The sequence below is a fragment of the Chlorocebus sabaeus genome, chromosome 21, assembly GCF_047675955.1.
Source record: "Chlorocebus sabaeus isolate Y175 chromosome 21, mChlSab1.0.hap1, whole genome shotgun sequence".
Classification (NCBI taxonomy): domain Eukaryota; kingdom Metazoa; phylum Chordata; class Mammalia; order Primates; family Cercopithecidae; genus Chlorocebus; species Chlorocebus sabaeus.
The window spans coordinates 31,298,301-31,325,266 of NC_132924.1; the positions used below are offsets into that span (position 1 = coordinate 31,298,301).

Genomic DNA, 26,966 nt, shown 5'->3' on the forward strand with positions numbered 1-26,966 from the left:
CAGTGACATAACACAATTCTTGGTTTTCATGATTGCAAGTCATAGCCAAGTATCAAGTGAGAAATTCAGTTTCATTTGCAAGGCTTAGAGAAGCCAGGTGATTCTAGAAAAATGGGCCTTCTATTTGTTTTAAATTGTTAAAGACCTTTGAGTGCTTATTAAAATGAAAGCTTTTAAAATTTATTTTGTATTTTATTTATTTTGAGATGGAGTCTCACTCTGTCACCCAGGCTGGAGTGCAATGGCATGAGCTTGGCTCACTGCAACCTCCGTCTCCCAGGTTCAAGTGATTCTCCTGCCTCAGCCTCCCAAATAGCTGGGATTATAGGCACCCACCACCACACCTGGCTAGTTTTTGTATTTTTAGTAGAGACTGGGTTTCACCACGTTGGCCAGGCTGGTCTCAAACTCCTGACCTCAGGTGATCCACCCACCTTGGGCTCCCAAAGTGCTGGGATTACAGGTGTGAGCCACTGGACCTGGCCCAAAAATTTTGTGTTTTTACAGATATTAGACATGTTTCTTGTTTAAGAAAAAAATATCTTAACAATAATGTAGGAAAATAAGAGAAATGTTTTTCCAAAAAAGAGAAATCAGTGTGATTATTTTATCTTATTGGAATGTTGGATAATATAGTCTACTTCATTAATCATCAAGCGTGCTATAGATTTTCCATTTTTATAGGATCTGTATCTCAGTTAAGGTAATATGGGTAATTTTTGCACTGTATTTAAAGATGAAAAATACAGGCCAAAATCATAGACCTTGCATAGAAGCTGGGTAATGAAGATAGCTCTGGAAGAACACATAGATACACATACACAGACACACACAGATATATATATATATATATATATATATATATATCACACATATATTTTTTAAAGTTTTAAAGCTTTTAAAGCAAAAGCTGGTCCCTTCCCTCTCCCAGAGTGGGTGGGGACAGCAGTTTCATGGGCAGCTTTCCTTGTGAGCCACAGGTCCCCCTGGACACACTGCTGCCTGGCCATGCCCCCTTTCCCTTTCATCTTTCTCATTGACCAATGGGCTTGGAGCATTAAGGCCACGCCCCTATTCTGCATTCTACTGGGGCCCTGGTTACACCTCCTCTGGCTCAGTCACACAGCTGCCTGGTAGGTGACTGGAGGCGTTGATCAGTGCTGGCTGGGATTTCGCTGATGTTGCCCCAACCCTGCCTCTCTCCCCACCCCATGATGGCAGAAGAAACTTGACAGAGCAAACTGGCCATAGCCAAGAAAAAGGTAAAAACGCACCACAACCCAGTCACAGATCCCCTCCAATGACAAGACCGCTGCCAGAGTCCACACAACTCCTGAGGCACACCGGACTGGGCCCCCAACCCTGGTGCCTCTGGGCTCCCCCCACCAAAGTCTTGTCAATCAGCCCCGTCCCTTCAGCAAGCAGCGCAGTCCCTGCCCTCACCAATCACCCCAGGGTGACTTTGGGTAGGTGACTCCTGGGGCTTCCCGCTCCATTACTGTGCCCTCACCTCCTGCGCCCCAAACTCGACCACCCTAGGCTCTTTGGGCTTGTGTCTCCGAGGACCTGGGTACCCCAGCCCCAGGTCCTGTCCTCACCAGTTGTCCCTGCATGACTTTGGGCTGGTGACTCCTGGGGCTCCCTGCTGCAGACTCTGCCCTCCCCTCCTACTACATCATGGTCAACCTCCCTGGGCTCTTTGTGCTGGCATCTCCAAGGACCTGGGTCCCAACCCTGTGTTTCCCTCCCCCATTGTGGAGCAGTGACTTGGACAACGCACTGATGTGGTCCCTCCCCGCAACCAGGAGGAGTGGAATGTAGTGATGTCACAATCTGCCTAGGAACTGTCATTACTGCAAGACTGGTCTTTGATCTTACAACCCAGTCCCCTAAGTGTTGTCACCCCATTTCTGGTTCCTCTGGTCACAACACAAATTTCCAGCTGGAAGGGGAATGGAGACTATGGGACCTAGGAAGAAGAGGTTTCAGGCTGCCTTACTCCCTTAACATAGACATCGACAGTGGGAAAAACCTACACTTCCCCCAAGAGCTCAAAACATTGACAGTATCTCTAGGTGGCAATGGGAGAATGGGTTGGTTTGGTTTTCTCCCAGGCTTCTACTGTCCAGGGAGATCTTAACATTTTCTTCTGAGTTCTCCACCTCATATTCTAATTCTCCATGGTTCTAGGACCAGACTGCCCTTCAGTCAGTGGTCTCTGACGTGAGATTTGCTCATCTTCTGTGGAATAGATCTTGGGAAGCTGAACTTGACAGCTTGAATCTTCCTCATCTCAACCTGGGGTACTTTGAGTGCCACAGGATAAATGTGGGACATCTTTCTGAAGCTTCGGTTTCCCTTGATTCTCTTGAGATCAAGAGAAAAACATTAATGTACTTAAGGATAACAGTCACATAGGTTTCTAAGAGTATACCAGACTTCTCTCTGAAATGAGGCTTGGGTTGTCCTCTTTCTGATAAATACCCAGATTTATCAGAAAGGCTGCCTTCTGCCATGAGGACACATTGATATAAAAGTTTGAGAGGTACTGGTGCACTTCTTCACACTAACAGATGTGTGAGGATGTATGACTCTAAACCACATGGCATACAGTTCCTGCCTACTTAATGTTTAGTTTTCTACCTCTGCCTCTGGTTTTGGTCCCTGGCAGCTGCTGATTCTTGGCAAAACCACAGAGCTTGGAGTCAGAAGACTGGGTTCCAAAGTTCCAGTATCACCTTTTTCTTTTTCTTTTTCTTTTTTCTTTTTTCTAGCCATGATATCAATCCCTCTCAGTCACTAAATGATTGTGACAACACCTTGTACAGTTGTTGGTATCATTAAATCAGATGGTGTATAAGAGTATTTTGTAAAAACTGTAAAGGAGGATGTGGCTGTAGGAGTTGATAGTTCTCATGAGTATTACTGCTCTTCTTTCCCACAGTTAAAAGAATATGGGCATAGAAACAGCCCTGGTGTTCCATCAGGAGCAAAGAGGAACAGGAAAACAAATGGCAGTATTCCTGAGACAGCCACTTCTGGTGGTTGCCACTCACCTGAGGATGTGAGTCTTGGCTGGCCAGGCTCCTGGGGACAGGGGGCCCAAGGGGCAGTAGAGGGTAATTGTTAAAATTGTGGATGGACTGTTGGGTACTGGTTAAGAATTCTGGGTTTGGCAGGGCACGGTGGCTCACACCTGTTATCCCAGCACTTTGGGAGACTGAGGCAGGTGGATCATGAGGTCAGGAGATTGAGACCATCCTGACTAACACGGTGAAACACTGTCTCCACTAAAAATACAAAATAATTATCTGGGCATGGTGGCGGGCACCTGTAGTCCCAGCTACTCGGGAGGCTGAGGCAGAAGAATGGTGTGAACCTGGGAAGTGGAGCTAGCAGTGAGCTGAAATTGCACCACTGCACTCCAACCTGGGAGACAGAGCAAGACTGAATCTAAAAAAAAAAAAAAAAAAGGGAATCCTGGGTTTGAATCCTGCCTCTCTGTCTGCTAGGGATATGATTTGCCTCTCTGTCTGCTAGGGATATGATTTAGGGCAAGTTTCTTGAGCTCTTTGGGCCTCTCTTTTTACATCTGTATAATAGAGGTGGAATTGTTTGACTTCCATTTGTGAAGTTTAAATGAGATTTGCTATTGTTTTTATGTTAATCCCTAGTACATGGCCTGCTGTAAACACCCAGGATACCCAGATATGGTCTTTGATGTTTGATTTTCCTCATCCCCAGTCACAAGGGGAAGCCAGGACAATGAGAAGAGCCACTTGCCATCAGGAGTCACTGAAAGGGCCCGAGGGTGGGATGGTGGGGAGATAAGAACCATGAGAGAAGTTGGCATAAAGGAATTATGGGACAAAGCATCCAAGATAGGCAGAAAAGAAAATGTTGCCAGTTGATGGGGAAGTAAGGAAGTCAGAGGGCTTAGACACTGAGGGGGACAGAATATCTCCATGTTCACTCTCATCTCCTGTTGTCAGCAACAGGTATCCATGGAAGGACCCTACATCACCTGCTATCCTGAAGGATCTGGAGGTAAGAGGCTCTGGGTGGAGGTGCAGTGACTCTGTAGGCCAACCCTCCAACCTCCTCCCACAGCGGGGAATGGGTGCCCCTCTGCCAGCTGAGACAGCCCACACACCCCTCAGCCTTAATGATTGTTCTCTCTACCTCTCCCCCTACTCCTCCTCCACCTCCTCCTCTCTGCATGAGCCTCAGAGCCTGTGCCAAGAACTAGCAGTAGTCCTGGACTCAAGGTCCATAAAAATCAGTTAACTGAATAACACCATAACATTTTTGGTACAAGTCCAGTGGGGCCCCCTGATTCCATGCTGCCAATCCTGGGCTCCAGTTTCCCCTTGGGACCCTGAAGAAAGGGGCTGGGGGCCCCTGGTGCCAAGGACAAATAGGGAGTTGGGGCGCCCAGGCCTCACCTGGAGGGACCCCAGAGCATGCAGCATGGCTTTTCTTTTGCTGCCCTCTTTGCTGACTCTCTCTTCTCCAGACACCCCTGCTTGAGTCCTTGCTACACACGCCCTGAGGTTGTTGCCTCGCGGGGAAGTGCTAGCCTGACTGGTTGTCAGGGGCCCCATATTTCTGCCATGACTCAGTCCCTAATTTGCTCTTTGATTCTGGACAAGCCACCTCTCCTTTTTGGGTTCATGTTTCCAGAGGAGGTAGTGAGTATCAAAGGTCTCTGTTAGCTCTGAGAGTCCAAGATTTAAAGGCCCCCTAGAATGGAAACCTCAGGGACAAGGGCTCCTGTCTGTCCTTTCCCGTCCTATATCTGCTGTGAAGAACCATAGCTGGCCCATACATTCTCAGTAAATATTTATTGAATGAACACACTTTTCTAAATCACAAGCTGGCAGAAGGGAGGGCCTTTCTCAAACTCCATCTCTAGAGGTTTATGTTACTGTCCTCTCAAGAGATTCCAGATTCAGACTGAGTTCTGTGGCTGTGGGCGAAAACCAACAAAGACCCAAATCCTCTGTCCTTGGGAGCTTGAGGAGAATTTACCAGTTCATGTTCCCATTATGTCTGAGAACTTTGCCTTTAAAATCCATTCCTGGCCCCTGCCTACCGCTTCCTGGTCTGGGGAATAGAGTTGAGGGGGCTACCCTCTGTCACTTTAATTTGATTCTCCCCACAGAAACAACAGAAGAAACAAGTGGAACATCAGCTGGAAGAAGTAATGTGATTTATTTGTTTCCTCACGACATGACTGCTGGGTTTGGGGGGCACTCAGATGTAAAGGCCCCAGTCTCGTCTCGCCCACTCCCAGCTTGGGGAAGAAGGTTCACCCCTCAGATTCCACCCCATCCCCATCCCCATCCCCACAGAGTCTCTGATAACCTGGTCCCATGGGTGGGCCTGTCCTGGGGCACTGGTGGCATTCCAGGGGCATGTCTCTTGCTGTGCCATCTCTGCCTCCCCCTGGTAAGAGCTCTGCCTTCTTCTCCCTATAGGAAAAGAAGGCAAACAATGAGAAACAAAGCTGAAAGGGAGCTAGAGGTGAGTGGGGGGTGTGAAGTGTTCTGTCCTCCGGAGAATGTTTCTTTCCTTCTCTTTCAGCACTTGCTTGGTTTTTCTCCCAAAGATTCAAATCCAGAGATTGAATATACAGAAAGAAAAACTAAACACAGACCCGTATCACATGAAACGTTCTCTCAGATACTTTGAAGGTGGGAATCTGGGCATCCTGTCATCCTTCGATTTGGCACTTTGGCAGGTCTTTAGGGAGAGTCCTTTAGGCCCCATCTCAACTCTCTCATTACAGAAGAGTCCAAAGATCTGGCCGGCCCCCTGCAATATACATTGCAGTGTACAGGAGAGTTAGAGAAGCCTCTCTCTGCTGTCACTGCTACACAGGAGAAGAAGGAGACCAGTGTGAGTTCAACCCCTTGCCCCATCCCCTGGGAGCCCGCTTCGCAGATGGAGGAGTGAGCCTAAAGGTCCCTTCTGCAGGATGGAGTGTCCTGCCCAGAAGGCAGTATGGCTATTTCTCGCTGCTTTTGTGTATGGTTGTTAGAGGCAGCCTGGGGCTGTGTCAGCTGCTGTGGGTGAGTTGGGGGGCACTGTGGGGAGAGAGCACTGGACGCAGAGCTTGTAGGTCAAGTGTCTGCCCTGTCCTTACCTGACCATGGTCTTGACCAAGTCCTAGGTGGGGTATTGGGTACATGCACTGTGAAGATACAGAAGAGTACCTTTAGTATGTTACCATTTATGTAGAGAGAGGAAAAGTGTGTGTGTGTGTGTGTGTACATACTATGATAATATACGTAAAACATGTCTGCAAGTGTTCATAAAAAATTCGGGAGAGAGCAACAGGGTGATTGGGAGATACTTCCCTTCTGTACCTTCTGAGTTTTGGACTATGTGAATGTATCATCCTTTCAAAAAGTGAACAAAAGATTAATTTTCCCCTTCCTGTCTGTGCCCCCATCCCCAGCAAGAAAAATGAGCTTAGAGAATTGCATAGACCTGGGTGTTCAAATCCCAGCTCGGCCTAAGTGATCTAAACAAGCACTTAACCTCAAATACTCCATGTTTTTTCATCTACACAATAGAGGTAATCATAGTAACTGTCTCCTATGGTGGTTGCAAGGATTAAATGGGATTGCTAGCATGGTACCTGGTGAAGCACTCCATAAAGGTTCAGACAGTGGTAATAATAACAGTAACAACAATAGCAATAGTATCTGATCTCTCTGGGCCTCTGTTAGCCAGCTGTAAATTTGATCTCTTTTCCTGTCCCTTCCAACTTAACTGAGTTCTTTTAAAAACCAGACCATGGGCTTGGAAATGCCTTGATCTTTACTGACCGAGTTGTATATTGAGCCTAGCCCTAGCCCTTTTAAGGGGCACTCTGTGGAATGGCCCAGGCTCCCCAGATCGAAACTTCTCACTCTTCACCATCCAGGTCTCGAGCCGCAGTAAAGCACTTATTGAGTGGCAGTTAGAGCAGTCCATACAGGAGAAGGCACAGCTGAAAGCACACCTGACATGGGTGAGGTTTTGCAGAGGGCGGTATGTGGAAGGAAGATGACCCCAGGTGGCCAGGAGCAGGTGAGGACCAGTGACAGCCCTTCCTAACTTCTGTGCCCATTCTTGCAGTTGAAGGAGTTGCTTAAACAAGTCCAGCTAGAGAGAGATCAATATGCTCAACATATAAAAGGAGAGAGGGCCCGGTGGCAGCAGAGGATGAGGAAAATGTCACAGGAGGTGAGATCTGACCCTTCAGTGCACCCACCCCGCCCCGCCCCCCCCCCCCCCACTTAGATAGGTCACTGGATTGTTCTGGGCATCTGTAAAATGGGAATAGTACAGCCAGAGGTGGTCATGGGTCTAGGCTTTGTGGAGGTGGGGGCAGAGAGGGAGATGGTAGCCTGTCCAGCCACCAGCCCCTCTCTCCAGGCCCCTTTGCCCCTGTGCTTTGGGCAGGTTCGCACATTGAAGAAGGAGAAGAAGCATGATATGCAGTAGAAGGAGAAGAAGCATGATATGCAGAAGAAGGAGAAGAAGCATGATATGCATCAGCTACAGAAGTTGGAGAGGAGCTTGTCCAAACTCAAAAACCAGATGGGTAAGATAGGGCTAGTGTGACCTGGGAGCAGGACTGGCATCAGAGGGTCCTGGGGGTAGCTTAGAATGCCCCAGGGAGGTGGGTGGATGGAAGGGCTTTGAGGCAGAGGGAAAGAGGTCTGTGCCAGGAGACGGCAAGTCTTGTCATCTACATGAGCCTCAGTGCCCCTATCAGCAAAGAGGGCCCATTGTCAGCCACCCACAGGGCTCTCTATCTGAAAGTGGCTTGGAAGATTGGCTACCATCTGGGTGTGAGGAATCATTAGCAGTGAGGCCAAATTTGGGGAGCCTGAGAGGAGCTGTGCACCAAGAGGAGGGTTTTGTTTTTGTTTTTGTTTTTGATTTTGTTTTGAGAATCCAGAGGCACTTATTGTCGGCTTCCTTTCTCAGCTGAACCCCTGCCCCCGGAGCTCCCAGCAGTGCCCTCTGAGGTGGTGGGACTGTGGGTGGTATAGTAACATCTTGGTTCTTAAAAGTAAAAATAAAGAACAGCAGCTCATTTCTCTCTGGGGAGGGGCTGGCTCAGGGTTACACAGTGAGGGTGGAGGCAGAGGTGGGCCCACAGTACCTCCTTTATTGGGTTGTCTGGGGACCCCTCTGGTCACCCGCCACCAGGAGGTGGAGGAGGGCATCTGGACAGTGAGGAAGAGGAGGCACCTTGTCCCATGCCGAGTGTCCCGGAGGACCTGGAGAGCTGGGAGGCCACGGTGAGCCTGACTCCCCCTGCACCCATTTTGCCACCTTCCTCTGTGGTTCCTCCAAGACCCCTTTATGCTCTTAGTTTCCCTGTCTTCTGATTTCTCTGGACCCTCACCCCTTCCGGGAGCCAGTGGTCACACACCATTTAACCTGTGACCAACAGGTGCACTCTCTGAGGCCCCAAGGGAAGGGACTGTACTCCACCTCTCTGCCCCATTTGTTCTGTATATGCCCCTACAAGAATGCTTACATCTTGCCCTCAGGTGGCATTTTTCAAGTCCGCTGGAGCCAGTGCCCAGGAGGAGCAGGCACAGTTACGAGAGCAGGTGAAAGAGCAGACGGTGTGCTGCCAGCGCCTGGTTCACCTGGTGGCCTCGGCCCAGAAGGAGCCAGAGGCAGCAGTCCCAGCCCCAGGGACGGGGGCAAGTCTGTGAGTGGGGAGACCCACCAGGCCCTGCAGGAAGTCATGGAGAAGCTGGAGGTGAGTGAGTCCTGGCATGGGCCAAGAAGCGCAGGGGTGGGGCAGGTCGCTGCCGAGATGCGATCCCATTATGTTGACTCCAGAGTGGCTTTATGGAACTCCTGGAGGAGAAGGCAGACCTGAGTGAGCTGGTGGAGAAACAAGAACTTCAATCCATCCAGTACTGGAGAGAGAGATGCCAGCAGTGAGTGGGAGGCCAGGGCACGGCAGGGGTCTTGCCAGTTGCCTAGGCTGGTGTCAGACTCCTCAAGTAATCCTTCTGCCTCGGCCTCCTAAAGTGCCAGGATTATAGGCATGAGCCACTACACGCCGCCTGGAGTTTTTTTAAAAGTGCTTCATTTAAGTGTATGTCTCTAAGAAAATTTAATAATTGATTAAATATTGTTGAATAGACTGAAAACACAACATCCAAGCACATTAATTAAACAAATAATGCAAGCATAGCTCTCACACTCCATAAATGTTTTCTAGGTGTCATTCCAAAACCACTCTTTTTAGAGGATCTTTAAGAAAATGCTTGGCTGTCATCTAACAATTATACAAGATATTAAGAATTTACTGAGTTTACAGCTCTTTCTATGAAGGAAAGAATGAAGTCTACACCCAAGAGAAACACTGGAATTTTCATTTAAGTAAATCTGTATTCTCGTTTAAAATGTTACTAGTGCTCTTGTCGGCAATAGACACATGAAGCAAAATTTTCCTTTTACATTTGAATTTCAACTGCATTTAAAGTGTTATAAATACTATGAATACATAAGCTAAGGGAATGAATGTATTAACTCTGATGCAATTTGTCAGGTTTTAACAGTAGCGAATCTTGGGATCGGTACATCCCAATCCAGTATAGCTATGGTAAATGACATATAGATCGCTGAATTGTATTTCCAGGACTTTTCAAAAGTGACTATTAAGGTTGGCCATGGGATCTAGCAAGTTATTGTCTTAGAAGACTTGCAGCCTTCTCCTAAACCAGACTGGGAAAATTCTGGTTCTTCTATTCACTGACATCTCAAAGGGCAAAGAGGGAGGCACCATGAGATTCTGCAGTTGCAGGCCTCTCAGGATGAGACTGTATTTTTCCATACAGCAAGGCTGATTTGATCTGGCCTAATTCTCTGATTGATGTGCTGAGAGGCAGGACTACTTGGGAATGTATTCACTGTGCCTGATTTCTCTCTGGGCAATTTATTTGGCCATCAATCTTTTTATCCTCTTGACATTCAATTTCTAGATATTGGCCCAAATTCCATAAGATAGAAATTTTTGTTCTGAATTTTAATAATACATGTATTTTAATTAATAGTATATTTTAAAATAAAATACAACAAAAAGAAAAAAAAGACAAAAAAGAAACCTAAGAATATATGCTCAAAAGTGCCAAAAATACAAAAGAAGACAGAATTTTTAAAATAAAAGCTTTTTGTTCGACTTGCTGCTCTTCTTCCCAATTCCTCAATTCTATTTCTTTTCCTATAGGTGATCATGGCTAACATTTTGGTATTTGTCTTTCCAAAGTGTATAGTTATAGATCTGAATAGAAATGTAGATACAGAGATATCAAAGATGAGCATGGGCCAAGCACTCAACAATAAACTACGTTGGGTCTACTTTTCAAAGTTACTCTCAAAACAAGAATACAGATTGTTAAACATACTGGAATTTTAATACATTCTTTTTTTTTCCTCCAGAATATTTTTGATTTCATATATTCTGGCATGTTTCCTGCCATGTGGCAAATCATAAGCTGAAAGAGATATAAATATAAATAACACTATGTCTAACAAAATTTGTTCAGTATATGCTAAAGCATTAGTATAAATGTCTACATCTTAAGTCAGAGCTAAAGAACAAGTTTCTCTCAGTAAATCAAGGAAAGCTAGGGGAAAAGACCATAGAGAAAAAGGATATGGGTGCCTGTATGAAGCAGGGGAGGTTTTTGACTCTGGTTCAGCTAATTAGCAAATATGTATCATTCATGTGTGCTGTGGTAGGCACTGTAGTATGCATAAATAGAAGGTGTGGTCTTTGCCTCCAAAGGGCTTACCATCTCCTGAGAAATCCAACTAGTCAGACAGGAGAGACTCAGATAATGAAGGCTTGTGTAAGAGCCTGAATTTGATAAAGTAATGAACAAAAGACAGCCTCTACAGGTTTTTATAGATACGAGTGAGATGATAAAATCAAATTTAAACAATGTGTCTTCACACCCTTCTGGCCTTTCATTTCCATTCCATGAGTGCCACCCGGGCTTAGGCTTCCATGACTGCCTATTTGCAGTGACCTTGTATTCAGCACTCTGCCATCTCTCCCACTACTTCCTCCCAAGCCATCCTGAACACAGCCACATGTTTGATTTTCCAATGGTACACAAGGGAACGTCTCTGTTCAAAAGCCAAAAATGACTCTTCTTTGGTCACCAAATAGTCCGAACTTTTCGGTGCGAAACTCAAGACCCTCCCAGAAACGATGTTAATCTCCTTCCAGACTGTCTCCCATTTCCTAATATTAACTCCTTGCTCTGTTGAAATTGAAGCCATTTCCCAAAGCCACCTCTGTGATGTCCTTATGTGATTCCCGCCCTCTTCTTGTCCTCACCTGCAACCCCATCTCCATAGAAAAGCAGTCAGAAAAACCACCTCAGAAACTGTTGCAGTAATCCAGGAGTGAGATGAGGATAGGAGGGAGAGGCTAAGCGTGTGGGGATGAGGAGGAGGGTGGCACACAGGAAGTAGCCACAGACCTCATTGACTGATGGCAGATAGGGTGTGAAGGAGAGAGGCGAGTCAAAGGTAACTCATTTTCTGTTTTAGGCAACAAATACAAGTCTTTCTCAATAACTGCTCATCCCACATCCTTGTGGCTATTAGAGGTTGATATTTATTTCATACTGCCCATAAACCTGGGACCATATATAATTAATGATGATTTCTCTGTATTCTAGATCACAAATATATATATATATGTGTGTGTGTGTGTGTGTGTGTGTGTGTGTACCTTAATGCAGGCATAACCAAATACTTTGGGAGCCAGATGTCTTTAAGATACACTCTAAAATATTATTGTGGAATTAGATACAGTGCTTTCCGCATAAACCATTAATAGATACATTGAGTAAGAATCTTTATTCCATTCCCAGTGTGATTTGGAGTGTAAGACTTAGGAAAGTGCCTGTGAAACCCACAGTGAGAAATTCTACTGGGTCTTGACAGCTGGAGTGGGCACTCAAATGTGCCCAGGACTGTTTCTCTCACTCCCTTCTCTGCTTGAGCTGTGGTTTGCTTTCTCCTTCTCTGTAGCTCAGATCATCTTCCTCCACTTCTCAGCCCACACGTCTAAGATGACTGGGACCAGCTCTGAGTGTTTCAAATGTGTAGGTGCTCAGAGAGAGAGGGCCCCAACCCTCTTAGACTCAGGTACACATTCTCAAGGAAGAAAACTGGAACCAGCAGAAATATCAGATCCCTATGTTCCCTGACCAGTGCTGCCTTCTCTAGAAGGAAAACCTACCAAGAAGAAAAATTACAGCTGGAAAGTTGTTTGGTAAGCATGGAATCACCTATTTAATCTCTCAGCAAGTCTCAACTGCTCTACCATAAAAAAAAAAAAGCAACCCAAATCCATCCTTTTCCCAGCTTCACTCCCTAGTCCAAAGCCACCATCCACTCTTGTGAAAACCTCTGCAGCACACTGTCTTTCTTTTTCTCTTTTCTTTTCTTTTCTTTTCTTTTCTTTTGTTTTGTTTTGTTTTGTTTTGTTTTGTTTTCTTTCTTTTTGAGACGGACTCTCGCTCTGTCGCCCAGGCTGGAGTACCGTGGCGCCATCTCGGCTCACTGCAAGCTCCGCCTCCTGGGTTCACGCCATTCTCCTGCCTCAGCCTCCCGAGTAGCTGGGACTACAGGCGCCCGCCACCTCGCCCGGCTAGTTTTTTGTATTTTTAGTAGAGACGGGGTTTCACCATGTTAGCCGGGATTGTCTCCATCTCCTGACCTCGTGATCCGCCCACCTCAGTCTCCCAAAGTGCCGGGATTACAGGCGTGAGCCACCGCGCCCGGCCCCGTCTTTGCTTATTTCTTAACTCTCATTTTTATCCCCTTATAATTGATTCTCCACTCAGCATGCAGAATTATTCCTTTGAAATTCAGATCATATTCCTACCTAAACCACCCCCAATAGTTTGTGATCTCTTAGAATCCAGATTCCTTAACATGGCCTCAAGGGCCCACATGACCCGGCCCCTGCCTATCTCTCTACCTCCTCTCCCACTGCTCCTGTTTTTGTTCCTTCCACTCTAATCACTTGACCTCCTGACCTCAATCATGCTAATAAACTCATGCCTCATGTGGATTTATTTTCCTAGTGGAAGAAAATGCATTGATCTGTGAACACAAATACATGGTTTATCTGTTACAGTTCTCATTGCACATCAACAAACTGACTTTCTGATGTGTACATCCATCTCTTATGAGTCGGCTTAGTGTGAATCTGCCCCCTCTGGCAGTACCGACAAGATTGTGTTTCTCAGCCCACAGAGGTAAGACACAGACTCATGAGACCCAGTCTCTGTCTATACCACTAGAGTTCTACTGCCCCTGAATGGCATTGCCTGCACAGGTAGCTGGCCCTCCTCAGCAGACACACAGCCTTTGTACCATACAACTCTTCAGACTTGCTATGATGTACAAATGTCTTTCCTTGAAATGCTCTTCTGAAAATGGTAAATGCTAAAACTGATTACAGTGCTATTGAAAGTGGATGAGCAAGTTGATCTGCTGAGATGTGAAAACAAATTCTATTTTAATTTTTAATCTAAAATATTAGAAAGAATTTTGCTTTCCTATACTTTGCTATATTTAGTAAATAAACACTAATATAAGAATTTTGCTTTACTATAACAGTAGAACCCTCAGTTAACCAGGCAGTCATCATCTGTCACATAAAAGCTATCCTGAGGAGGAATGGCAGTGCCTCCCCTGGGGAAGAGGCTGATGGTGGCTCTGGCTCTCAGTCAGTCACTTTCCTTATCTCAGTATTTACTGTCATTTATCTGTGCTTAGCTAAACAGATTTATAAAGAATTAACTCTCACAAAACAGGAACATAAAAGATTTCTGCAAAGAATTGGACAGGCACTCCTGTTAAAATTGCAAGCAGAAGAAAAGAAAAAAAGAAAGGGACAGAGTCGACATTTCTCATACTTCTGGTACAAGCTCCTCATCATATTCACTGTGGTGTAAAAATAATGGTGATCTAGTAACATCTGACAAGGCCAGCCAAAATGATACATATAAGAATTTAGTCCTCCACCTAAGAGGGCTATTAGCAATACAAATTTCCATCTACTGTAACTTGTAATTAACTTTGACCTATATGTGTATTTCCCTTGAGATTGGCCAATGATTGATTGAAACTACCACAATTAATGACAGATAAAACAGCTTTTTTTATTTTAAAATTTCTATTTTGTGGGTATTATAGAATGTATTTTATATATTAACATACACATAATTATATACTATTATAATCATATATTAATATTAACATATAATTGTGTGTGTTCAAAAATGTTTAATGGCACAGTCAAAAAACTTTAAAGCCCACTGGATTAAAAGATGGCATTTGGGGTCCAGCACGATGGCTCAAGTCTGTAACCTCAGCACTTTGGGTGGCTGACGTGAGGGGATCGCTTGAGCCCAGGAGATCAAGACCAGCCATGGGCAACATGGCAAAATCCCATCTCGACAAAAAATACAAAAATTAGCCAGGCGTGTCGCACCTGGAGCCCCAGCTGCTCAAGAAACTGGTGAGAAGATCACTTGAGCCTGCAAGGTCGACGCTGCAGTGAACCATGATTGCACCACTGCACTCCAGCCTGGGAGACACAGCAAGGCCTTGTTTCAAAAAATAAGAATAAAAGATGACATTAAGAAGAAATCTGATCTCATTATCTTTATTATCAAGTGATTGAAGGCTATAATCATTATTTCATAATCTTGTAGATAATGATTGTACTTGAAAGTGGGCTGTTAATAACTAGATATATCTAGAGCACCAAGGTTTTACAATTGTTAAAGATTTGACTTAGAGTCAGACTGCATGGCTGAATCTCTGCTTCAGTCATTGCTAACTACAACCTGGGGCAAGTTAGTTGACCTACTATGCCTGTTTCCTCACTGTAAAAGGAGAATAATATCAGTACTTTCCATATAGGACTATTTTCAGGATTAAATGAGCTAATACATTTAAGAATTTAGGCCAGTGCCTGGCATTTAAGAAGTGCTCAATGAATGTTAACTAATATTAACCAAGCTTTGGTTAAATTTGAAAAAACAAACACAAAAACACAACTAACTTTGTTACCTACTGCCCCTTGCTGGCCAACCTGGGTTAGTACACTGAAGTCTATGTGGGGAAGCTAAATAAGTGCTTGGAGTAACAAAAGATTTTCAGTGTTGAGGGTAATATCAATGCTAAGCTTATGAATATTTTTGCAAAATAGCCTTGAGAAAAATCAATTGTCATGAAATTAAGTAATTAGCAAGAAGTATAGGAAGAGAAATTAAATATCTGTAACAATAATTAAATAATAAGCACATTTAGATTCTTAAGAGCAATTGAAAAGCAAGACATTTTAAATTGCAGTGCTCTGAAATAGGACCCTTGAGAATTTATAGGGCAATAGAACATGATTCGTCAAGAAAAGCAACTTGCTGCCTGAAATGACCAAGTATGTGTTTCAAGTTCTGCCTAGATGTTTGAGGGGTGGGAGGAGGTATTATCTTCCTATTCGCAGATTATATAATAATAATAATGCTATTGCTTATTGAGTGCTCACTATATGGCAAGGGCTTTCCATATATCACTTTTTTCCTTGTTCTTTTTTTAATATGAAAATATTCAAACATAATATAATGAACATCCGTGTACATAACTCCATTTAACATTTAACACTTTCTATATTTTTTGTTCTGAATTATCTTAAAATATAGATATCAAATATTTCAACCCTATATATGCCAGTGTGCAAGTCTAAAAATAGAGACATTTTTCTACTGAAGCACAATACCATTATCACACCTAATAACAATTGCCTAATATCATCTAATGCCCTAGTGAAAACTCAAATGTCTTCAGTTGTCCCCGAAATATCTTTTGTATCTGGCTTATTAAACCAGAATCAACAGAGGACAAGCCATGCATTTGGTTATTATGTTTGTTTGTTTGTTTGCTTATTTATTTATCTTTTGAGATGGAGTCTCGTTCTGTTGCCAGGCTGGAGTGCAATGGCGTGATCTTGGCTCACTGCAACTTCCGCCTCCCAGGTTCAAGCGATTCTTCTGCCTCAGCCTCCCGAGTAGCTGGCACTACAGGCATGCACCACCAGGCCCAGCTAATTTTTATATTTTTAGTAGAGACAGGGTTTCGCCATGTTGGCCAGGAAGGTCTCCATTTCTTGACATTGTGATCTGCCCGCCTCCACCTCCCAAAGTGCTGGGATTACAGGCATGAACCATCACACCCGGCCATGTTTTTAAAATTTCTTTTAATCTAGAGCAGCCATCCTTCAGTCCTGCTTTTTTTTTTTTTAATGACACTGACTTATTGAAGAGACTGGGCCACGTGTTCAGTAGGGTGTTCCACCATTTATTCTAGGTTTTTCTGGTTGTTTCCTCTTGATGTCATTTTATTCTTCTATTCTTGCAGTTCCTGAGACAGGAAGATAGATTTCAAGGCTTAATGATGTTAAGGTTAAAATTTTTTGGAAACAATACTTCAAAGATGATGCTGAGCTTCGTACTGCATCAGATTGGGAGACATTTAATGTCAGGCTGGGTCACTTTTATGGTGATAAGATGTATCTGGGTTAAGGTAGGAGGGGCAAGATTTCCCTGTGTTGTAAAAATGTAATCAATAGTAGGCCGGTCGCGGTGGTTCACGCCTGTAATCCCAACACTTTGGGAGGTCGAGGCGGGCAGATCACGAGGTCAGCCGATCGAGACCTTCCTGGCCAATATGGTGAAACCCCGTCTCTACTAAAAATACGAGGGTTCCTGTAGTCCCAACTACTCGGGAGGCTGAGGCTGGAGAATGGCGTGAATGCGGGAGGCGGAGCTTGCAGTGAGCCGAGATCGAGCCACTGCACTTCAGTCTTGAGACAGTAAGACTCTGTCTCCAAAAAAAAAAAAAAAAAAAAATTGTAACCGGCAGTAATCCCTGGGGGAATAATTTGGCCTCAACTGAATATCCTGTTCCTTATCACCTTTTCATCAAATGATATCATTGATGATCCTGGCATGAATCAATTATGAAATTCCATTATTCATTTATGATTACTTAGTTGGCATACTTTTGTAAAGAGAACTGTTCCCTCATCAACTGGTGCTCATCTATCAACTGTATTTCGGTTAGCCCGAAATACAGCTGCTACTAGAAAGGCGAATACCTGTTTGTTTTCTTAAATTATCATTTTGCAGAGTAAAGAGTTAGTGTAATAGTCATCACCAATAGTGTGGCAAATGAAGTTAATTTTTTAAAATTTGGATTACTCTTTGGGGGCAGTGACTTTTTTATGTTTAAAGTTTACAATCACTTTTCAGTTTGCGTCATTGTTATTTTTGATTCTCAAATTGTTCTAATTTTGGCCAGTTGGCGACTTCAGGCTGGCTCCCATGTCCTTTTAGAAGGACCTTGTTCGTCTTGAGAGTCGTCCTGACTTGCTGACACAAGTTGTCCTCATTCACTCCCAGCTTCTGACCTGGCATCAGTCATTTCTCGAAGGAGCGCTTGGTACCTTTTAGTGGGGGGTGGCATTTAGAGATTAATAGCTGGGTGTCAAGGATAGACAATGCTCCTATACACTTCATATTCATATTTTCATTCAAAAATTAACAATATAGGTTTTTAAAAAATACACTCAGGATGTGTGGTGAGGGGGAGGGGGAAACCAAACATAATATAGGGGTTTCTACTGTGATCCTAACTTATATTATGATCCCAATTTTTAAAAAGAGGAAACGGAGACCAGTGGTGCCCAAGGTTACTTGGCTAGTAACTGGCAGCATCGGAATTTAAGCCCAGGCATGTTACTTCCATCAGGGAAGGGAGTCCCAGGGCTCCAGCAGGCGCGGGTCTGTGGAGAGGGGTCAGGTTGATGACCAGGGCTCGGGGTGCGGGAACCAGCAGAAAGGGTTAACGGACCGTCCTGCCTGACTCCTCTAGGCCAGGAAGGCAGGACAGGGCGAGTTGCCGGGTGAGGGAGCCGTCGATGGAGTGGCCAGGGCCGCTGTTTCGCCTCAGATCTGACCAGAACTCCCTAAGGCGCAGAAAGCACCAAAGAACCACACGCGCGCAGCCTTGAGCAGAGAAACCAGTCATGCGCCGAGACCTTCAGCGGGTGCGCATCCGACCCGACCCGCCCGTGAGGAGTGCTTGCCCACCCCCCAATCAGAGAATCAGAGGAAGCCTTGAGCAAGGAGGGGCGGGACATCACTGGATCCTGTCTAATGAGGAGCCAGCGCCGGGTCGCTTCGGGACAGAGTATTTCTGAGTCTCAGCGGAAGGCGGAGAGAAGGCCGTGGGGATGGCCAATCAAAGGGGGCGACTCAGGTAGGTGGGGACTGGCAGCCAATCAGGAGAGCGCTCCCTCCTGACCGGCCCACGCTTCCCGCCAGTCCCCTAACCCTGAGGCTGCGGCGCGGCTGTCACTGCGCGGGAGTAGTGGGCCGCAGTGCTGCGCTCTCTGGCCGCTCCTTACAGCTCTGCTCCAGGCTCCCGTGCAGACGTGTAGTGGGACATGGCGAACTCGGGCTGCAAGGAGGTCCCGGGTCCGGATGAGGAGAGTTTCCTGTACTTTGCCTACGGCAGCAACCTGCTGACCGAGAGGATCCACCTCCGAAACCCCTCGGCGGCGTTCTTCTGTGTGGCCCGCCTGCAGGTGAGTGCCCCCGCCCGCGCTACCCACTCCGGGGCCGGGGGCACACGTGGCCGATCGGGTCAGGCATGCAGTTCTTCCTGATGAGGGTAGTAGGACGAGGCTTCAGCCTCCTGGGCGGGTCCACCTCCTCCGCTGGGCCCACTGCCCGGCGCTGCCCCGGCCACGGTGCCCTCTCAGGCTGCCCGGAGCTTTCCCCCTCCTGGCCTGTGCACCGGCTGCTCGGTCTGCACCGATTTGGCCTCTCGTCCACTAACTTAACAGTGCATTCAGTGGGTACTTCTGAGGAGCCTTCTTTGACCCGGGTCTGGGAATTGGTTGCTTTCTGCTCTGTACATACCTTTGTTACAGCACTTCTCACCTCGCATTGTGAAAATCCGTTTACCTGCCTTTCACTCCTCCTCTGAGAGGTCCTGAAAGCTAGGACCATGTCTTATTCGTAATAGTGCTGTGCTCAGTTAGGTCAAGGGCCTGGATGAACTATAACCAGTGTTGGTAAATCATTGCTCTTCAGCCCAGTCCATTCATTCACTTAGCACATATTCTTCCAGCACTTAACACTAGGGGTATAAACATGATTGAGTAAAGTGACTGTTTTGAGGAACTCTCAGCCTGTGGGAGAGAGGTGCCATAGAGTACGTACAAAACTTTTTGATAGCATCGAACGAGACAAACATGATCTCTGCTAACCTCGTCAGAGTTCTTAGTTGCAAGCAACAGAAACTGGCTGATTTAAGCAAAAAAAAAAAAAAAAAAAAAAAAAAAAGAATGTATTGAAAGGCTATTGGAGAGCTCACAGAATGACCAGGAAGGCAGGAGTACAAAGCTGACAAAACAGACAGGCATAAAGGGAGGCGCAGCAACTGTAATACAGGGGGCATCACACAACAGAACCAGCCCAGGGAGCCTCTTCTGCGCCACTGCTGAACTTGGTAAGCATGGATGCTGTATTGTCTACCACCACCACCACCTGCCCGGGACGCTGCCTGCCTCTGTACATCCCTGCAGTTCCTGAAACCCGAATGTGTCGGCCACTCTGGAGTCCCTGCTGTCTTGGGCACTAGCTTCTAATTGAAAGCCCCAGAATGTCTTGATTGGCTAAGTTTTGGCCACAAACCCATGCTATGACTTTAAGCAAAACTGAGAGAACCAACTTCTGGCCTTTGAAGCCTCAAAAATGGGAGTCAGGCTCTGGTACTCCCTATTCCCAAACTCGTAAAGTAGGGAATTTCCCAACTGTAGGAAGGGAGTCCAAATGCTTATAGTCAGGGCAGGGGGAAGAGATATCAAACAAGGGATTGTTCGGTTACAGGTATATGGTCCATCTTTAAAAGGGGGCATGCAAAGTGAAATGGGGTGTATGACCAGGGTACCTGACCTAACCAGGATGCTCAGGAAAGCCCTGCCTGAAAATGTGACTTTTAAGCTGAGACCTGAATGATTGCAGAGGTGGAAGCACACAAAACAGGGGACAGCATCTTCTGCAAAGGGCCTGAAGAAAGAGGAGGCTGGATCTTTCGGTCAGTGTGGCTGGAGGTTAGTAAGGGGAATGTGGCAAGAAGACTGGGGAGATGTGGAAGGGCCACATCTTCCAAGACCTCAGAAGCCAAATAAGACACACTGCAGAACTAAAGCACATGAAAGATCAGATTTCTATCTCCCAAAGCTCATTCTGGTCACATGGAAAATAGATTTGAAGGAGGGAAGAGTGGATATGGAGAGTTCAGGAAGTTTTTACAGCAATTTTTGCCAAAGATAATGAATGGCATCTTGAACTAGGGTGGTAGCAGGGCAGGGTCGATGGATTTGAGAACTAATTTGGAGATAACATTGTTAAAGCATAGTGATTGAGTGTGAAGAGAATATCAAAGATGACTCAGGTTTTTGGCAGCAGATAGGTGTAGGTGATGTTTGCAGAGAGAAGAAGAAAATCCAGTTGGGGAGGAGAAAATTTTAAGTTCAGTTTGAACGTTTTGAATTTGAAATGCTTGCTAAACAGTCAAGTGAACAGAATAATATTAGCGAACATTTATTGAGTGCTTACTGTGTGCTAGGCCCTGTTCTAAGCACTTCTTCTGAAGCTCAGATGAGAGATCTAGTCTGGGTTTAAAGATGATCAGAATATTTGAAGTCATTGTAGGGGATGAGAATGTCTTGGGCAAATTGCCAAATGAATAGAGAAAATGGCCTAGATCATGGGTGTCTAACCTTTTGGCTTCCCTGGGCCACATTGGAAGAAGAAAAATTGTCTTGGGCCACAAGTAAAATACACTAAAACTAACAATAGCTGATGAGCTTAAACAAACAAACACAAAAGCCCATGCCTAATTTTCGTGATGTCCGCCACCACAGGTAAGCAAAAAAATTCTTGCATTCAAAGGGTTGGACACCCGTGGCCTAGACTAAGCCTTGAGCAACTACAACATTTAAAAATCAGGTAATGGAGGAGGAGTTGGCAAAGGGAATTGAGATCAAGGAATAGCCTGAAAATCAGGAAAGAGGCAGATCAGGCGAAGATGGTTACCTATGTTCTACTGAGAAGTGGAACAAGATGAGGAATGAAAATTGTTTATTGCATTTAGCAATACACAACCAGTTAGTGTGAATTGTAACTTTTATCAGATCTCCTGGTGTCCTGCCAGAGACACGTGGTCCTAGAAGAACATCTCTTATGCTGAATAAAGGTACTGGTCACTCCAGCCAACCCTATGCCTGAGATGTCTGACACGTTTTTCGAGAAAATACAAGTGACAGGGGTAAAATATAAACCTGAAAAGGATCCTAGAAGTATCACTTAGTTTAACCTTTTAAATTTGTCTATAAGGAAACTAAGCTCTGGAAAGATGGAAAGAAATCTTCCTAGGCCAAATAAGCCATATAAGGATTCTGTTTTTTATTTGTTTTGTTTTTATTTTTTATTTTGTTTTTTCACGTAAGGATTTTTAATCTTCCCCAGGACTCTATCCCCTACTTGCCCACCTCTGTGAGGAAAGAAGTTAAACTAGAAACCTAGTTTCATTACTTACTAGTTCCAAGACCTTAGGCAGGTTGCTTGATCTTTCTAACCCACAGTGTTTATTGCTATAAAATGGGTATAAGAAAGTTGTTAGCAAAATAAAAGGGAATGGTCCGTATAATGCCAATAGCACTGAGTACAAAAGGATCCACCCACCACGGCCTCCCAAAATGTTGGGATTACAGACATAAGCAACTGCACCTGGCCCCCAAAACACACTCTTTTATCCACACCTTTGGGCATGCTCATCCCCTGCTTAAATGTCCTTCCCATTCGCAGTTAGTGTTAGCTGCTCTTATGATTACTGTAGATAAATTAGTATAATTCATGAGTATTAGTGTTCATAAGTACACAAATCATTCATCCTCAAATGCCAGGTCTCTCAGGGCAAATTTGGTGATATATGTTGGTAGGATACTCTACAGACATAAAAGAAGAGAGAATATTATAACCCACATGTAGCCATCACCCAGCTTGTCTCTAAGTAAAAATTTATGTGTATGTAAGAAGACTGGGAAGTAATTTGCAAAAATGAAAACAGTTGTGTTAAGGCATTGGGGTTATGGGATATTTTTTTTTCCTTAAACTTTTTGTTTTTGTTAAGATGTCTGTACATATTCAGTATATGTTTCATTTTTAAAGAAAAATACAAAAAAAATAGTCCTTGGGATCTGGGTCCTTGTCTGTTTAACTTTATATTTTCCACAGCTTCTTAGACATAGAAGGAACTCTGTTTATTGAATGTTTTAATTGCATGGAGTTCAAGGTAAATCCTTTTTATTTTGAGGAGGGAAATTTGGGTTCAAGTGGATATTGATCATATCACTTTGATTTCCTTTGTAGGATTTTAAGCTTGACTTTGGCAATTCCCAAGGCAAAACAAGTCAAACTTGGCATGGAGGGATAGCCACCATTTTTCAAAGTCCTGGCGATGAAGTGTGGGGAGTAGTATGGAAAATGAACAAAAGCAATTTAAATTCTCTGGATGAGTAGGTGGCTTCTAATTATAAGTTAAACAATAACTAATTCAGAAAGCAGATTATATGTGAGGATGTGTATCTGTGTGTTAGTTTTTCAAAACCACATACTACAGACATATTCATTATACTTTTAGAGTCAACGTAAAAGGCATGATAATGTGAGTTTGCTAAAAAGTCTAGAAGGGCTACACTTTCTGATAAAGATTTAGGGGGATGTTTGTAATCTCTTACGTAAAAGATAGAAGCCCTTATTTTTCATTCTATTGTCTTTTATAATTTTTCTTTGTAGTTTCATACTGTGAAAAGGCATGAAGATTTCTGTAATTGTTACATATTTTTGTTGATTTTGAAAGTTACTTGAATTCAGTTTTTAAAGAACAATTTTTTAAGATGGCAGGTGAATCAGTAAATAAGTAATACTTTGTAAAAGCATTTGACAACATGTTAGAAATGCTTTGATACTTTTTATAACTAGAGCTGTCAGAGTTGTGTGGCAGAGCATTTCATATAAAGAAAAGATGCAGAAGAGGCCTTGAGAAGAGAGGGTTATCTGACATGCTGGATACTTTACCTCACTTGTGAAGGAGAATGAGCCATCCTCTCTACCTTTTTTCTAGGTGGATATTCTCTTGCTGTCAGAACACCATCCATTTTTTGTAGCCCAAAGAACAATGTTTCAGGGGTATAAAGATGAAAAACAAACAAACAAACTGCATTGAAGCCTCTTTTAGGACAAGATAAATATGGAGAGTTATGTTAGGACTATAACAAGTAATATTATGTCTCAGGCCTTCTAATTGAAATGCTAAGCTAAGCTTACTTTTTTTTTTTTTTTTTTTTTTGAGATGGAGCTTCGCTCTTGTTGCCCAGGCTGGAGTGCAATGGCACGATCTCGTGCTCACCCCAACCTCCGCCTCCCAGGTTCAAGCGATTCTCCCACCTCAGCCTCCCGAGTAGCAGGGATTACAGGCATGTGCCACTGTGCCGGGCTAATTTTGTGTGTGTTTGTGTGTTTTTTAGTAGAGACGGGGTTTCTCCATGTTGGTCAGACTGGCCTCGAACTCCTGACCTCAGGTGATCGCCTGCTTTGGCCTCCCAAAGTGCTGGGATTACAGGTGTGAGCCACTGCACCTGCTCTTTTTTTTTTTTTTTTTCTTTTTGAGATGGAGTCTTGCTGTCTCCCAGCCTGGATTGCCCCAGTGTAATCTCAGCTCACTGCAACCTCCACCTCCCGGGTTCAAGTGATTCTCCAGCCTCAGCCTATTGAGTAGCTGGGATTACAGGTGTCCACCACCGCACCTGGCTAATTTTCATATTTTAGTGGATATGGCATTTCACCATGTTGGCCAGGCTGGTCTTGAACTCCTGACCTCAAGTGATCCACCTGCCTCTGGCTCCCAAAGTGCTGGGATTACAGGTGTGAGCCACCGCACCCAGCCTAAATGCAAGGCTTACTTTTAATGTGGTAAATTCATATTTTTTTTTTATCCCAAATACATAGGGAGCAAGTATGTTCATATGTAGTTAAATGTTTAATCCCATACCCCGTCTTGACTATTATAAAAAGACCTTACCCGGTGAGCTAAATTGGCTAGGTCAAATATGGTTAAAATTTGGCTGTTTTGGTTTCAGGCAAGAAGGGGTTAAAAGTGGAATGTATGTTGTAATAGAAGTTAAAGTTGCAACTCAAGAAGGAAGAGAAATAACCTGTCGAAGTTATCTGATGACAAATTACGAAAGTGCTCCGCCATCCCCACAGTATAAAAAGGTAAGCTATTTACAGACTGATGGTGATTACTTTTTAAATTTCACTGAGAGAAACTAAAGAATATATTGTTTTTAAAAGACTTTAGGCCTGACGTGGTGGCTCACACCTGTAATGCCACCACTTTGGGAGGCTGGGGCGGGCAGATCACCTGAGGTCAGGAGTTTGAGACCAGCCTAGCCAACGTGGTGAAACCTCGTCTCTACTAAAAATACAAAAACTAGCAGGCTGTGGTGGCGGGCACCTGTAATCCCAGCTACTTGGGAGGCTGAGGCATAAGAATAGCTTGAACCACGGAGGTGGAGGTTGCAGTGAGCTGAGATCAGGTGATAGTGAGATGCTCTCAAAAAAATTTTTAAAAAAGAAATAAAAGGCTTTGTATGTTTTAAATTCTGCATAAATATTTATTTTAATAAAAATGTCTTTAAATATAAAAATGATAGTTATTTACCTAATGTACAGATTCAAAAATATTATGTGTAATGATTGAATTATGTTTTTAAAACTATTTATTAAAAAAAAATTTTTAGAAATGTATGTGAGTCAGAATTCTAGACATTTATTTTCTTCCTTTCTTTCTCTCTCTCTATTTCTTTCTTTTGCCTGGCAATAAATTTTTGCTTCATTTTTATGAGGTAGGCATGTATTGAAGTAGAAAAGAATATTTATGAGTGTATTGTAACAGATTTAGTATCTCTCTCGTGCTCGCTCTCTCTCTATATATGTGTGTGTATGTGTGTGTGTGTGTGTGTGTGTATATATATGCTTTTGTAATGTTTTTCTCCCCATAACACAGTATTTTATGAATACCAAGATTCATTTTTATAGGGGAAAAACCATACTTTCTACTGCTGAAATGTTTGTCATCCCTAGATGGAGAAAGAAACATCACACTGCCTTTCAGAATCAGGGAAATCACCCCTGCAAGCACAAGACAAGAATGTGGGATAGAGACCCCAACATTCCTGTTCAGAACCCAAGCTTAGCTGTCTGTTGGCAGGCCAATCAGGTCATGGCACCTGTAATAGGCAATCTGGTTCCTAGGCCTCGTCTGGAATTTTCTAGTATGGAACCTAGAGAAATTAACCTGGTATAGATCTTGAAAGTATCACTGAACACAGTTGCCATTTATTCCCCCATGTCTAATTCAGAGCAAGGGTAAACTCTGGCATTATAACCAAAACTGCTCTCTGTAAACTTTAAATGTTTTTTGAAGAATGGTATTTTTTTTTTCTTAAAAGGCCATACAAATTCTATATAAATATTTTTGTCTTAATATTAAAATATTTAAAATCACATATTGAGAAAGTTGATATTCCATGAGGACGCTTCATTTGGCTTTGAAAACTCCATAGGCATTCATGCTCAGCGTGAGAGGAATGATGGTATTCTATTTGTTATGTAACTGTTTATCCTAGAGTTATCTGAAAGCTAGTATTTCATACCTTGAGAAGGCAAATAAAGCTGTGGTATGGTACATTAGATTATATTCCTAACTAAAGGGTTTTTTTGTTTGTTTGTTTGTTTGTTTGTTTTAACCATTTCCAGATTATTTGCATGGGTGCAAAAGAAAATGGTTTGCCGCTGGAGTATCAAGAGAAGTTAAAAGCAATAGAACCAAATGACTATACAGGAAAGGTCGCAGAAGAAATAGAGGACATCATCAAAAAGGGGGAAACACAAACTCTTTAGAACATAACAGAATATATCTAAGGGTACTCTATGTGCTAATATAAAATATTTTTAACACTTGAGAACAGGGATCTGGGGGATCTCCATGTTTGATCCATTTGCGGCAGTGCGCTGAAGGAGTATCTTACTTGGGTGATTCCTTGTTTTCAGACTATAAAAAGAAACTGGGATAGGAGTTAGACAATTTAAAAGGGGCGTATGAGGGCCTGAAATGTGTGACAAGTGAATGTGAGTACCCCTTCTGTAAACACTGAAAGCTATTCTCTTGAATTGATATTAAGTGTCTCCTTGCTCTGGTAAAAGATAGATTTGTAGCTCGCTTGATGATGGTGCTGGCGAATTGCTCTGCTCTGAGATTTTAAAAAATCAGCTTAATGAGAGTAATCTGCAGAGAACTGATAATAACATTTTGAAAATTGGAAAGATGGTATACTGTTTTTAGAGGAATAAATGTATTTGTGGTTTAACCTGTTGTCTCTACTAAAGTACTTCATTTCATTATGTTGTTAAATCATCACACATGCTGGGTCTGGTCTTGGCCATGCAGCATCTGTAGTAGAGTAGTATTGTACAGACTCTGGAGCCAAATAGCCAAGGATCAATTGTCTGTGCCACCGTTTATTCTCTGTGTCTCAGTTTCTTCACATATAAAGTGAGGATAACCAAAACGTCTACATCTTAGGATTATTTTGAGGATTAAATGAGTATATATATATATATATATATATATATATATATATATATATATATGAAATCTTAGGATAGAAAGTGGCATATAGTAAGTATTAGCAATTCTTATTTTATTGA

The 26,966-nt window shown here is 43.6% G+C and overlaps 1 protein-coding gene and 2 pseudogenes across 1 annotated transcript; all 3 read left to right on the plus strand.

Annotated features, from left to right (window-relative positions):
* Positions 1-1,085: 1,085 nt before the first annotated feature.
* Positions 1,086-8,051, plus strand: LOC103227369 (putative golgin subfamily A member 8G; annotated as a pseudogene).
* Positions 8,052-8,119: 68 nt separating this feature from the next.
* Positions 8,120-8,964, plus strand: LOC140708548 (golgin subfamily A member 2-like; annotated as a pseudogene).
* A 9,483-nt stretch (positions 8,965-18,447) lies between these two features.
* On the plus strand, positions 18,448-26,626 carry GGCT (gamma-glutamylcyclotransferase). The gene is made up of 4 exons (XM_007981720.3): positions 18,448-18,709; positions 22,566-22,711; positions 24,335-24,470; positions 26,016-26,626. Exons 1-4 carry the CDS (start codon positions 18,569-18,571, stop codon positions 26,157-26,159), a joined length of 567 nt encoding a protein of 188 aa, XP_007979911.1. The 5' UTR covers positions 18,448-18,568; the 3' UTR covers positions 26,160-26,626.
* Positions 26,627-26,966: the final 340 nt, after the last annotated feature.